The 15321-nt window shown below is 49.8% G+C and overlaps 1 protein-coding gene across 1 annotated transcript in view; it reads right to left on the bottom strand.

Annotated features, from left to right (window-relative positions):
- COPS8 (COP9 signalosome subunit 8) overlaps window positions 1-15321 on the bottom strand; it is a 248396-nt gene that overhangs the window by 4890 nt on the left and 228185 nt on the right. The window contains exon 6 of the mRNA XM_069615984.1: window positions 2354-2416. Coding sequence (XP_069472085.1) covers window positions 2354-2416 — 63 coding nt within the window. The remainder of the gene's footprint in view (window positions 1-2353; window positions 2417-15321) is intronic.

Genomic DNA, 15321 nt, shown 5'->3' on the forward strand with positions numbered 1-15321 from the left:
TGCCTCAACACCTCCTCCATTAGAATACATCAACAACGGTCTAGCTGGGTACATAGCGAGTCTCATGAACTAGCATACTGTCGTGACCTCCCTCAGCATCCATACAGGTGCCTTATCTCTCGGTTACTTACTGGAGCCTAGCCAGCCCCCCAACTCCTAATCTTGGGCAAATGCACACGCGCATATTAATCCTTCACTGAGAACTTTCCCCATACCTGGACTTTGGTACCTGAGGGCGTTCCTACCACAAATCGCTTTAAGGCAATGGGAAACGGCACTATATAAATGACTTGTACAATACAAATATGTGGAGATTGAATGACTGCATTGGTATTTTTTTACGTGATTGATCTTTAGAAGAACAGTCCTAGACCATTTCAGCCTCGAAAGTTCTTTTTTTTTTAATGGCATGGTAAAGCCATGAGACGTGGAGTCGTTTTTAAAAAGCTTTCCCATAACATTGCTTTAACTCAATGGTGCAGACCAACAAACAAAAAATTACATCCTAACCGGTGGATAATAAAGAAAAGACTGAGTGAGGCCATCTTAATAGGCAAACCCCATAAAAGTAAAAACAGCAATACAAAAACCAGCTAAGGCGCATAGATTTTTGTTAAATCAAAAAGATGGAGAACAAATGTTGTGTGAAGTCATTACAAAAACACAAGAAACTTCTGGTACCCAATCATTAAAATGAAGAGGCCACAAGAGATGCTACAAATAATTCAGTGAGTGAAGGTTTATTCGAAGCTATATAAATGTCTGTGGGACGAATTGCTCTTTAAGGGACAGTCAGTGCCTTTGACGCCGACATTTGATATAGAAGTTGTACAACGCATTTTCATAAAGGCTTCTACATCCAGTGCACCAGTGCCAAATGGCATCAGCAATTATATATTCAAAAGTGATGGAGTTTATGGGCAAAGTTCTTGACCTTACTATTCGGACATCCTGAAAACTAGGAGTATACCCCCCCCCCCCTTATCGAGGGGGGTATTCTCCTATAATTCCAATTTTCAAGAAGGGCGATGGGTCCATGGCCCAATTCCTTCAACACCAGACCTGCGAAAAAATGCCTATCTGCATCGAGAAAGGCGATGGAACTTATCCGACATGGCAGATAAGAACATCCTGCATAGTGAAGTATTAACCACATTCACTACCATTGGCTTCTATCGGGTGCCGCTGGGTATCCAGTGTTCGGGGCATAGACAACAGACCGCACCTGCACTATTCTGCCATTTTCTTTGTAACGAATCACCTTTGGAGCTTCATGTGAAAAGAAACAAAACAAGTTTTACAGTATAGCAACGGTCTCCTCCAAACTGCAGTTTAAAAGCTTATGGGCAATAGGGTGTTTCTCTTTGGTAGGTGCATAAAGATGCATATCGTCTCGTTCAAACTAATCTCGAGGGTGGCTCTAGTTTTCAGCAGCTGCTACTTAGGTTATGTGCAGTGTAATCCAGCGTCTGCCACTTGCAGTCCGCCCCAGTGCACTTCACCATGGTCCTGGAAACGGCCCAATGGGAACGATTTTCTTTCTTTGGAAGATGTTTAAAGATGTACATTTTCTGGTTTCAAAATAGCTCTCAGGGTGGGTCTTGCTTGTTGTTGCTGGTGGGTACTCATGGTGGTGTAACCTAGCTTCAGCTATATGTTATGATGATGTATATGACGATTCATTTAGAAGGCTCCTGTACACAAGTGTTTCTAGGCGGGACTAGACAAGGCTTCCCTCCAATGATCACACAGCAGCATTATGAGAGGGTGAAGTTACATCACACGAGGACGTCGAGCTCAAAGGTCGGACGCGGGGGTGTAGTGGTAGGAATAATTTGATGTCTGGGATCATTCTATTTTTACAATATAAAATGTCAAAAGAACACATTCGCTGGCAATATATTGAACCTTTAAGCCACACCATGCTTTTTATGACAATTAGAAGAAACCACAGAGGGCACTATGTATATACAATGTAAACAAAACATACACAACTTGCATTATTTGTACTGACAAGAAACGGCTACGGCAAGTTAAACATGAAAAAGACGACATGTTTTCTATGGCTTGGAATTCAAGTGTCAAAAGCACCGGCGATACGGCTTCAGGAGACCGCCTAACCGAGTGAAAAGTGTATTTTACTCCTATTACCTCGCCATACTCCAGTTATGAGTCGTATTGTCTTTCATATTCTACGTCTTCAGTTCCTGTATCCTAAAAAGGAGCGTCGCTGCACTAGAATGTGAATAGAATGGAAACTCTTTGCGACAGGCTGGATGCACGAAAACGACCCACCATCTGGGCTGGCATGAAGCATCACTAAAATGCGCCATGGAGTGATAGCGCCACCTACCTGGTTTCTTGGGCATCACCATCCGAGTACTTGAATCTGCCTGCCAGCCTTGCTCCAGCACACCTACAAACCAATAAAAGTCGAGTGTTAAACACGGTAAGCAGTGCTTCATGTGAGGGGTGAAAAACGAGGGGGTCCTAACGAAAAGCAGCAGCACATGTGTTGGGCTGGGCTAGTGGCCTGCCCCAAACCAGGGGGATATGGGATTGGGGAGAGGCGAACTAGGTCGTTTTCAGTTCAGTCTTTTTTGTTTGTTTAACAGTAATTTTAATTTAGTCTTTTTAATAAAAGTTGGAATACTGTGTTATCAAGGCAACAGTGTAGATTTGTAATGCAAAAGAACAAAGGATCTAGAGAGTTAATACGGTGAAGGTATGATTTTTTACTTAAAAATGTGCCCTGTTCATCTTGATGACGTAGTATTACAACTTCTCTAAATAGATAAAATTACAAAGTACTTTTCTTATACTGAGAATCAGATGAATTATGACGTGTTGCAGACAACAAGTTCTCCGAGGTGTGATGGGACATTAACAAGTCACAGTGAAATCCCCACCTGCTATTAGCTTCAGCCAATTGCACACAGAGCCGGCCTGGGGGGGAGGGGTTTGTGGGGGGGGGGGGGTTTGAGCAAGCGGGCGCACGCCCGGGGCGCCATTAGCCCCCACCCCGCCAGCTCGGGGGAGTCTTTCAAGGGCTCCCCCGAGCTGGTGTAGTGGGAGAAGGCGCGGCATGCATGGTTTTGCTGTTAAACGGCGCCCGCAGTGTCGGGCACATTTAATGCAATAGGGTGCTGTTGTCAGCACCCCATTGTCATTAACATTAAATGCGCCCCTCTGACAAAAGGAGTCATTAGCCCCCCGCATCACGCCAACTCGGGGGCGTCTTTCAAGGGCTCCCCCGAGCTGGCGTAGTGGCAGAAGGCGTGGCAGGCGCCTCATTGTTATTAAATGTGGCCGAGGCGGCAGGCTCATTATTTAATGACAATAGGGTGCTGACACGCCCTATTCATATCATTACCTCCTCGCCGAAGCGAGGAGGATAAAAAATAAAATAAAAAAGTGGCCCATCCTGGCAACGCCCCCCTTCCACCCGCCCCCTGTTATCCAGGGGCGCGCGGGGAACGAGGGGTGCCAATTCGCCCAGGGCACTGCTGCCCTTAAGGCCGACCCTGATTGCACATATGCAGTCAGCTTAACTGAGACAGGAGGTGGCGATTTCACTAAAACACGTTTTTGTCCACCTCCCTTCCTCTGAAATAGGACATTCCCACTAATCTGGAACCATAGCAAACAAAAGGCGCTCAGCCACTAATCAATGGATTCATGCTCCTAAAACTAGCACCACACTAACTGGACTCAAAATTCGCCCTCCCTGTAAAAGTAAAGCCGTTCACATTATGGCCACTGGATGGCGATGCAATCCCAAATATAACAATTTTGAGAAGAAATCTGTATTGGGTGAAGTGGGGTGCCCCGGCTAGCCCGGTACATATAAAGCCCTGTGATGAAGCATAGTCAACTATAATCAATTGAGCGTGTGTTAAGTGAATGAACCATCAGATAGCTACAGGCACCATTAAGTCCTTTCCCATCAATGAAGCATTTACCCCTTAACAGGACAGGTGACAACCACAAACAGTGCTTAGTTGACTTGAATAACTGGCAAACGAATACACAGCGCCTTTGACTCGAAATGACCGAGGAGAATGGCACAGGGATGCGCAGGCTTCTCCCACCCAAACGATCGAGTGGGCTAGGAGGCTTACACAGGGATACATGCCCGGAGAATGGCACAGGGATGCGCAGGCTTCTCCCACCCAAACGATCGAGTGGGCTAGGAGGCTTACACAGGGATACATGCCCGCATTTCAAGATAGGATCATGGCTCAATGGACTGGCATAGGAATATACAACCTTTTATCTCTTCAGTAGGATCGCTTGGGAGGTTGGCCGAGCATTCCACACAGGCAGTAAGTTTGAGGTTTTATTTTATTGCTTATGGCGCATACCCAACTCAATAACAGAGGAGCGATTTATAAAAGGTTTGTGCCAGAATCGGTCTTGCCATTTTATACAGTAAGGCAGTGCTGTTGGTGGAGGGAAAGAGGGATTTTTATTCCTCCGTCAGGTATCGTTGTGAGACACATTTTTAGTGTTTTGTATAACTGGTGTACGGGTGGGGGTCTGGGGGGGCTGCGGTGCCCGCCCCCCCCCCCCCCCCCGGCAGAATAAAGTCAGGGCTGAGCCTCCTACTTTCCGCCCCCCCCGCCGGGCCAGAGAGGAGAGACGCAGTATGGATGGCCCTTTGTTCCATCCATACTGTGTCTCTCTGGCGGCGCGGGTAAAAGCCGGGGAAAAAAAGATGTTTAGAAATTGTGGGACAGATGCAAAGCAAGAGGCTCTTGCTTTGCATCTGTCCCTCAATTTCTAAAAATCGTTTTGGGTTCGGTATACTTCTACATCTGTGTACCGGGGTGCACAGATTTAGAGGTACACCCAACCCAAAACGATTTTTAGAAATGGAGGCACAGATGCAAAACAAGTCTGTCTCTCAATTTCTAAAAATCATTTTGGGTTGGGTGTATTTGTACATCTGTGCACCCCTCTTGGCAAGAGGGGTGAACAAATGTAGAGGTACACCCAACCCAGAAGGATTTTTCGAAATGGAGGTACAGATGCAAAGCGAGGGAGGGGGGGGGAGGGGGAGCAGGGGCAGGGAGAGTGCAAATGAGACTGTTTGCATGTCTGAGTGTGCACGTGGTGAGTGTGAATGCTATGGGCGGGGAGCGGAGGCGTACGAGCCAGCACTTTCTAGTAGAGCCGCCATATTTGAAATGGGGCAACGCTGGTACTCCTCAGTTATACTCTTGATGGGATAGTACTGCTGTAACAGGGCTTCTAGAATTGTGGAATCTTCTCAGCGATAATACTATGCTTTTGTTGAGGCAATGCTAGTTCATCTTAGTGGGGCTGCTATACTTTTGATGGGACAACATCAGCACCTCATTTGAGCTGCTACACTCTTATTGAGAAGGCCCCAGCACTTCTCAATAGATGTATTTCTTTTTTATTGTAATTGGTTATTTATAATCCGTGTACTACCCAGAGGTTTCGAAGCGCGGACTTGGGGAGCGAACCTGTGTTGCGCGGACCAAGGGAGCGAACCTGTGTTGTGTGGACTGAGGGAGTGAACCTGTGTTGCGCGGACCGGGGATCGAACCTGTGTTGCTCTGTGTCTTGCTTCCAAGGCGAGCATGTTGCCCCTGAGCTATCCTTCCGATACTCTAAAGATCTGAAGTACATTTAATGATACAGAACCAGAACTATTGAGAGTTTCACACTGAAGAAGTGAGCATGTGATCCGGGGTCTGCAGCCCACACACGCAGGGGATTCCCATGCTCCCACTTCCGAGATTTGCACCAAATTAGTGAGATTGTGCTCCAAGGTAGGAGGCACCTGCACAGTCTTTGCTCTGACGTTTGACACACTCACGGGATGGGACGGCATTTCGTTCTCCCATCCTAGTTGTGTTGCTCTGCCTTTTAAGGGCTACTACAATCTGGATGATTATAGAGGGGTGGAGTAGGGACAGTGATGGCCTACTGGAATGCAACTCGAAGGCTTAAATCTCCTTACTTGACTTTAGTATATGCAGTACATGCTAGCCAATGTTTCCACTGTTCTGCGCGGAGCGTGCCTCCAACCACCCCCCCCGCGCCGTTGCACCAAGTTGGCGACTACATGCGAATTTGTGGTCCTATTGCCAGTGATGTCACTTCCTGTATTTGGGCCCCTCCCCCTGGGAAATTCATAAGTCGGCTCCCCTGATTTCGAGCATCTACCGGGATTGAGCTCCAGATGGTTTGGAGAGTGGCAAGAGAATTACTGGTTGGTTATAGAGTCGTCTCTTTCCGGCTAGCTTTGACTCCAACCTTTCCATAGTTTTGTTACGTGAGGTGCGAGAGACTCTAGAGGTGTGGAGGGAAGCATACAAGGATATTCCTGTGCATTTCTTGTAAGACCTTTGGTTTAGTGCAGGACAGTGTGCTTGCAGCAACTGTCCACTCTTTAGCAAAGGAGAGTGGCCATGGGATGAGTTACTTGATGTCAGATGAAAAGGGAGACGAGTAAACGGTGCCAGTGATGCCGGGTGCCAGCTTAGAATGTTCAGAGCATGACCAGGTATTTTGGGGGTGTAGTGCTTTGCCGCTGGGGACTCCATTTCAGAGCCTACTAAAAAGTGTGAACGTCCTGCTTCTACTAGGCAATCAAGGACAGGGCTGGAATTACAGTTCTTCACGTGCATAATAACAGGCTGAGAGATGGATTTAAAACATCGACAGCATTCAATGCGACAAATGTAAAAACCTGGAACATATAGACAGCCTGATCTTGTTTTCGGGATGTATTTGTTATTTTTACTCTGAAATATAAAAATGTTCTAGCTAAAAATGTCAGATTTCAATGTAATCTATATAACAGAAGAACAAGTTACTCTCTTACCTGGTAACGTTCTTTCGATGGGATGGTCCGACGACGTATTCCATATCTATGACAGTAATCACCACAGCTGTGCTGCTTCGGAAAATCTTCGGCATCTACGTCCTGCGTCGATGACATCAATACGCCGCCCTCTAGGAACTCCTCCGATGGCCGATGTCACTGGATATTATAAGTAGGATGCACGACGCCCGTAGCCTCATTTGTTTTTTCCCAGAACGTGTGCCACCAGTCTTCTGCCAGTCTGACACACAAAGCCTTGCGGAAACGTAATCTGCAATCGCATAAGATATTTTGTAGCGGGGAAGGTAGGGAGGGAGCGATATGATATGATAGGTTATTTATAACGCGCTTAATACCCAGAGGTTTCTAAGCGCGGACCCGGGGATCGAACCTGTGTTGCTCCGTGTCATCTTGCATCCAAGGCGAGCACGTTGCCCCTGAACTATCCTCCCGGGACTAAATATGAAATATGTCGTCGGACCACCCCATCGAAAGAACGTTACCAGGTAAGAGAGTAACTTGTTCTTCGAGGGGATTGGGTCCTCCGACGTATTCCATATCTATGACAGACTCCCAAAGCAGTACCAATGCAAGGAGGTGGGAAGAAGAATTTAGAAAACAGAGATAGCAAAAATAATCCAGCGAGACAGTCTGTTTTGTCACAGCCTGTCCCAAACGCTTTCCAGCGTAACCAATAAGGAGCTGATCGTCCACTCTGACCCGGGCCATGCGTGAAATATAAAAGTTTAACGCTCTCCTAGGATCAAGCCTATGGAGCCTCTGCTCTTCCTTACCAGGATGTGGAGGAGGATAAAATGCCGGAACAACCACCTTCTGGCCTAAATGAAATTCCGACACCACCTTCGGAAGAAAAGCAGGACGAACTGTAAGGACAACCCTGTCCTTATGAAACACAGTGAAGGGTGGCTTAACTGAAAGTGCCTGTACCTCACTCACTCTGCGAGCGGAAGTGACCGCAACTAAAAATACAGTTTTCAGAGTGAACAGTCTCAAAGGGCATGAATGCAAAGGCTCAAACGGAGCACCCATCAGAAACTTGAGAACAAGGTTCAAATCCCAACCGGGCACCTGGAAAGGTGACGGAGGGAACACATTAGTGAGCCTTTTCTGAAACTGAGAAATTAAAGGAATTTTAAAATAGGAACACTCTTCAGACGAGCGCTTAAATATGGACAGCGTCGCCAGGTAACCTTTAATGGTACCCACTTGAAGGCCCCTGTGAGCCAAAGAAAGCAAAAAAAAGACAGAACCATGGGAATTTCACATGCAAAAGGATCCACATTCTTAACCCTGCACCAGTCGCAGAACTTTCTCCAACGGCAACGGTACAGGGACTTTGTTGCTGGCCTTCTGGCCGAAAGCAACACCTCCATCACGTCTTCAGGGAGGCCCCAATCCTTATACCTCAACCTTTCAGAAACCAAGCGTGAAGGTTGAGGGACCTGACCACTGGATGGAGAACCTGACCCCCCCTCCCGGGAGAGCAGAGCGTCTCGGTAGGGAAGATGACGTGGAGGGCAGACGGACAAGTCGAGAAGGTCCCGGTACCACGTCCTCCGGGCCCACGCCGGGGCAATGAGAATCATCCGGGAACCGAACCTCCGCAGTACTTGCGGGATGACGGGGACTGGAGGAAACGCGTACAGCAGTGGGAATGACCGCTCCACCACGAACACGTCTCCTAAGGCTCAGTTTGGAGGAAATTCCCGCGAGCAGAACCTCTCGCGCTTCCGGTTGACACTGGAGGCGAAGAGATCCACTTGAGGGGGCCCCCAAAGGGCGAAGATCTCCAGGAGAATCTCCTGAGCCAACTCCCACTCGTAAGAGATCGCACTCTGCCTGCTCAGAGCGTCCGCCGTCTCGTTTTCGTCTCCTGCCAGATGAACTGCCGAGATCGAACCAGAGCTGCATCGCCTCCCTGCACAGAGGAAGTGACCCTGCCCCCCCTTTTTGTTGAGGTAGTGCATGGCCACCGTGTTGTCCGTCAGGATCAGGACATTCTTTCCTCGCACAGTCGGCAGAAAAGCCTTCAGGGCTAGCCTGACGGCCCTCAGCTCCAACAGATTGATATGAAGTCTGGACTCCGACAGAGACCAACGACCGCTGACTGTCAACTCGTTGGCATGAGCTCCCCATCCCGTGAGGGATGCGTCTGTCATGATCGTCAACTCCGGCCAAGGCAGCCAAAATGGAGCCCCCCTCATCAGATTGCCTTCGTCGGCCCACCACAGAAGGTCCTGGGCGACCGAAGATGGCACCTGAACAGGGTCCGACATCCTGCCGGAGGACTGAGACCACTGGAGCTTGAGTGCCCATTGCAAAGATCTCATCCACAACCTGGCCTCTGGCCTCTGGCACCAGTAGAATGGAGGATGCCATGCAGGATGCCATGAGGCCGAGCAGTCTCAAGAACTCTAACGCTGGGAGAGTCTGGGCAAGTTGAAACTTGTGCACCATCTGCTGAATGTGATGGGCCCTCACCTGGGGAGGAAAACGCTGCCCCAGGGTTGTGTCGATCACTGCTCCGATGTACTGGAGCCTCTGAGTTGGTGTCAAATGGGACTTCTTTAAGTTGAGGGAGAAGCCCAGCTTGTGGAGGGAGTGGCAGGTGACTGACAGATGATCTAGGACTTGCTCGGAAGAGCGCGCCCTGATCAAGCAATCGTCCAGGTAGGGGTAGATGTGAATCCCCACTTTCCTGAGGTGCGCTGCCACCACTACCATGAGCTTGGTGAAGACCCTCGGGGCGGAGGTCAATCCGGACGGCAGGACCCGAAACTGAAAGTGCGAGTCGCCAACCGCAAACGTCAGGTACTTCTGTTGCTTCGGATGGATCGGCACATGAAAAAAGCGTCCTTGAGGTCGAGAGACACCAACCAGTCCTGAAGTTGAAGGGCCTGGAGGACTTGAGAAAGAGTAACCATCTTGAACTTGTCCTTCCTGAGGAGTTTGTTCAAACCGCGCCAGTCCATGATGGGTCTCAATCCCCCGTCTTTCTTGGAAATCAAAAAATAAGGGGAATACCATCCCTTGTTCCTCTCCGGTAGAGGCACAAGTTCTATGGCGCCTTTCTCCAGCAGGGATTGAATTTCCTGCGCAAGGAGCGGATCCGGACTCTTCAAAGAGAGATTCCCTGGTGGATTGTCTTGAGGCCTCTGCCGGAAAGGAAGACAGTAGCCGTGGGTTATGATCTCCAGAATCCACACATCTGAAGTAATGGCGCGCCACTCTGCAAGATGCTGCGCCAGCCTTCCCCCAAGTGGCGAACCATGGGACATGGTCTCATGACTGAGCTGAAGCGGCTGCGGCGTTGCCTTAGGGCAAAGAGCTGAAGCGGCTGCGGCATTGCCTGAGGGCAAAGAGGCAATAGCCCGAGCGGCCTTGGCACCTCGAGTACCTTGTTTTCCACCTCTGGCACTCCTACGGTGGCCTCTTTTTACTGGCAGCTCCTCTCGCTTTACCAAAGGATGAGTATTAACGAAAGGAACCTCCCCTCCATTGCTGTCCCCTAGGACGAAAAGGCAGAGGTTGTCGAACTGCAGCGCCCAATGACTTCGCTGCAGCTTTTGAGGTCTGCAACCGCTCAAGGCTCTCGTCAGCCTTGCTGCCAAAAAGATGTTCCCCGTCAAAGGGCATGTTGAGGAGCCGGGCCTGCACATCAGGAGCAAACCCCGACTTCCGCAACCACGCAAACCTGCGTATCACGGTGCTCGCCGCCATGGACCGGCTGACGCAATCTGCCATGTCCAAACCAGACTGAACGGCCTCACACAGCATCCTTGCCATCCTGAACCATGGAAAGGAAACCATCCTGTTCATCCCCTTCGGGAATATGTTCATCTGCCAAGGAAACAGTTCCACAGAGTGTGCGTGAAACGAGACAAGGCACAAATTGAGTTGGCCGCCTGAAGCGCCATACCCCCTGCAGAAAACACTTTCTTCGCCCAGCCGTCAAAACGCTTGTCGTCCCCATCAGGAGAGATGGTAGGGTACGACGCCTGCTTTGCCGGGGCCATAGCCGCCTGCACCACCGGAGTAGGGTGTTTGGACAAGTAGCAGGGGTCACTACTGGCTGGGCGGTATTTTCGCAGAAAAGATTTGCTCACTGCCGGGAGACCCTCCGGAGAAGTCCAAGCCGCCGCCACCCTCTGTAGAGCCATATGAAACGGCAGTACTGGGTCAGTTGGTGGAACAATGTCAAGGATCTCCGTAAGGTCATCCCGAACAAACTCCACTGGGGGAGCAGACCATCCTAAGTACTCGTGACCTGTGACATAAGGCGCCAGTACAAAGAATCGGCATGAGTGCCAGGCTCAGGCCTACAAAACTCCACCTCCAGAGAGGTGTCCAGCCCACTAGCATCATGCAGGGACTGCCTCAGGTCCTCAAACTGGCTATGGACCGAGAGAATCTTGTCAGGCACCGTGTCAGGCACCATGCCATCATCAGAGCCCTCATCCACCTCTGAAATTAACTCCAGATGGCGGTAAGAAGGCACAGAACTGGAACCAACGCCATGCTTGACCTTGGCCAGAGCCTTTCTAGGTGGTTCCCCCCAGTCACGGGGTACCCGCGTCGACACAGCCCCGAAAGGCGTCGAGTGAATCGGCGCGGCGTCGACGACAGACGCTGCGCCGAAAGCATCGACGGCGTCGACACAGGCCTCGAAGGCGGAGCCCCGAGCGTGTCCCTCGACTTCCTGGGCGCCGAAGGCGTCGACGACTTCCTCGGAGGCGGAGCCTCGAGAGAGTCCGTCGACAACCTCGGCGCCACACGTGTCGATGTCTTCCTCGAAGACTTCACAGGTTCATGCGGTCTCGATCGCGTCGAGGACCGGGACCTGGACCGGGCATGCTGAGAACGATTCCCCTTGTCCGAGTGGGACCTTTCCCGAGAATCGTGACAACCACCCGAGCCCGAAGGCGTGCGAGCGAAGTCTCTCAGCTGATCACGACCGACCCCACTCGGAGGCGCGGACGGACCAGTGCCCTGCGATTCGAGAATCGCCACCATTTTCATCCCGAAGGAAGCCCATTCCTCCGGTGTCGCATGCTTGGTGGGGTAAGCGACCCGACGACGGGTGGAGTCCTCGGATGAGGACGGGGAAGGAGACCGATGACGGCGCTTCCGGGAGTGCCTCGAAGAGGCAGAGGAGTGGCGAGACCGACTCCGGGACCGAGACCCACTGGACTTCCGACGACGTGGAGAGTCGCCCCTCGAGTCGTCCGTCGAAAGCCCCGCAGACCTCGACTTCCGGGGCTTGGACACCTTACCTACCGATAACTTCTTGCGCTCCCGCAAGGCTTTCGACGTGAGCAACTGGCAGTCGACACAGTCATCCGTGTCATGGGCCTCCCCGAGGCACCAGAGGCAGGCGTCATGTGAGTCTGTGACCGACATCTTGGACCCACAGTCCCCGCACTTCTTAAAGCCCAGACGCGGTGTGGAAGACGAGGTAGATATCTTCACAAAGACATATTTCACAAACAGGTTCGAAGAACCGAGAAAGCAACAGAAACTCCAAAGAGTCGAGGCGTGCCGAGATTCCCGAAGCGAACATGTTCGCGGAAAAAACGGAACTGAGGCTACGGGCGTCGTGCATCCTACTTATAACATCCAGTGACATCGGCCATCGGAGGAGGTCCTCGAGGGCGGTGTATCGACGTCATCGACGCAGCCGCCGAAGATTTTCCGAAGCAGCACAGCTGTGGTGATTACGGTCATAGATATGGAATACGTCGGAGGACCCAATCCCCTCAAAATGAAGTTATAGGCGTGCAAAGCAGAGTCCCCAGACTGAATCGAACATGTATTTTTTGTACCCCGTCTGAAACATAGAAACTATGTTCGAATGAAGAGGGACACGATCGTAGATTATACAACTTTAGTTGTTTTGTTCATACTACGGATATGACTGCTACTAGGGAATTTTGGGCGCAATGGATGCGTGGAAACTAGATTCCTCTGATCATACTTGACTTCGTGTTTTGGAAAACGTTACTCATGTATGTACTCTTATATGATGCTTTAAATTCGTTTTATGTAATGTTTAAATAAATGCTCTTCATGCATATAGATGTGAATTTTGTAAACCACTGAATCGAAGAAGGAAGAACTACATAAAATCTGTTAAATTGTATGAGCAGTTGGGGGTGCTTCTAGGGCTAATGACAGAGGCCTGCAAGAAGAGAGGGGTAAGTCTGCCATTTACGTAGGAGCGATGGGGACTGGTTTCCATGGTGGAAGATTGGCTGCAATTGAACACAATGTTTCCATGAACCAGAAGAAGCGAGGGTACCATTAACCTATGCCCCATTTTTAAGTTAAGCAATCTGAGGCTACCCTGGTGGCTTAAGTAGAGTTTAAGCAATTAACCGAAAATGCATCAGAATATAAAAATATTTGTCACATTGGAAATTGTTTGATCATGCCCCGATTGGTTGTTCCATCTCGCTACATACATCTAGGTTTTAGTGCCACTGCCTTGCCCCTGCACACTGCTCGAGTTCAGGTGTTGCAGGTGAGCAAGCAACTCCTATCTGCTGCCCCGACCCCTTGCTGGTAGATTATCTGGTTTTTGTGCATATATCTGAATTCAACACTCTGTGCACACCCCACAAACCCCCTCCCACCTGCTTCCTACTTTGCCAAGCAGTCTTCCGCCTCCAAAAGATTGGTTGTTCCATCTGGCTACAGTGAGGTATTAGTACCAACGCCTTGCCCCTGCACGCCACTTTAGCGCTGGTGTTGCAGGTGAGCAAGCAACCTCAATCTGATGCCCCAACCTCTTGCTGGTAGATTTGCTGGTTTTTGTGCATATATTTGCATTAGAGACTCTGTGCGCTCCCCGCCCCCCTTCCCACTCGCTTCCTGCTTTGCTTTCGCAGTCTCCCGCCTCCAAGCCCACCCTCCCGCCGTTATTGGCTAGGTGACCCATTTAGAACCACCACCTAGAGCAGCACTCGGCTAAAGGCCCCATGGCAAAGGGCAGCTCCCAAGGAAGCCGCTTCAGTCTGTGTTTGCTGGTGTTCACCTGCTGCAGTCAACCAGCAGCAACTAATAAGGTAAGAGTGGTCTGGCCAGGGAATACAGCCATTATTCTATTCATGGAAAGCGCTTCCTACCCAATCACAGGTGGGCTATATTGTATTTATTTGAGATACAACTTGCTCTCCTACATTACTGCTGTGTTCCAATTCTAGGCGTTTGCTCATTACTGCTGTGTTTTAAATCTAGGTGTTGTCCAACTACAGCTGTTTTGAATTTAGGTGTTTTCCCACTACTGCTGTGCTTCAAATCTAGGTGCACATCCCACTACTGCTGTGCTTCAAACCCAGGTATTTCTCAACTACTCCTGTGTTCCAATAATAGGGGTTCTTCCCAAGGCTGCTGCGTTCCAATTGTATTGGTTCTTCCTAATACTACTGTGTTCCAATTCTAGGTGTTTTCCCCCGCTACTGCTGTGTTCCAATTCCAGGGGTTCTTCCCAATGCTTCTGTGCTCCAATTCTAGGTGTTTCCCCAATACTATTGTACACATTCTAGGTGTTTGTCAACCACTGCTGCGCTCCAATTGTAGGGGTTTCCCCACTACTACGGTTTTTCAAATATAGGTGTCGTCCCACTACTGCTGCGTTTCAAATCTGGGGATTCAACCCACTACTGTTGCGTTTCAAATCTAGGTGTCCAATTCTGAATGTTGTGAGCTTTAGGGCAAGTTTATTGCAGCACCGAGGTCAGCATACTCGTATCTTGAATCTAGGTGTATTTCCCCGCCGCAGTCTATCTTGAACCTGAATGAGCTTACTCCACTGCTGTGTGCTTTAGATCTTGGTGGGGTTCCCCACTACTGGGTATCTTTGATAGAGGCATTTCCCTCCACCACTGTGAGCCTCAAATCCCAGGGACACCTCATACTGCTACAAGCTCTGTTTAGGTAGTCTTATTCTGCCTTTGCCCAAATTGGGTCAGGTGGCTGTGGTTCCCACTTTTGGGCTAGCTCAAATAATACGTTTTTAGCCTAGTTGTGCCCGGCAGCCAATTTCGGTTCTCATCCTCATTGTGCCAGGTAGCCTTTTTTGCATTCAGCCTAATTGGTGCCCATACTGGGCACCTCAACCGCCCGTATCTGGTGGCGTTTTCCATTTTAGGCTTAGCTGTGTTCGGTTGGCCATAAATTGCTTCAGGTCCAAGTGTACCAGATAGCTATATGCTGTGCTTTAGCCTAATTTGTGGCAGGTAGACGTACTCCACATTTATCCATACTGAGTCAGGCGACCCTATTCTAGCTTTCAGCCATTAGTGTTAGGTGGCCATTGTGATGAATCCTACAAAGTCCTCACAAAACCGCTACCTAAGGTCTATTCCCAGGTGGCCAGAGAAAGGCATTCACTTCCTGATCCTAACCGTGAGGGCGGTGTTAGCCAGAAGGAACACCTGGGT

This window comes from Ambystoma mexicanum, chromosome 9 (genome assembly GCF_040938575.1).
Source record: "Ambystoma mexicanum isolate Mex_15411 chromosome 9, UKY_AmexF1_1, whole genome shotgun sequence".
In the NCBI taxonomy this organism is placed as follows: Eukaryota; Metazoa; Chordata; class Amphibia; order Caudata; family Ambystomatidae; genus Ambystoma; species Ambystoma mexicanum.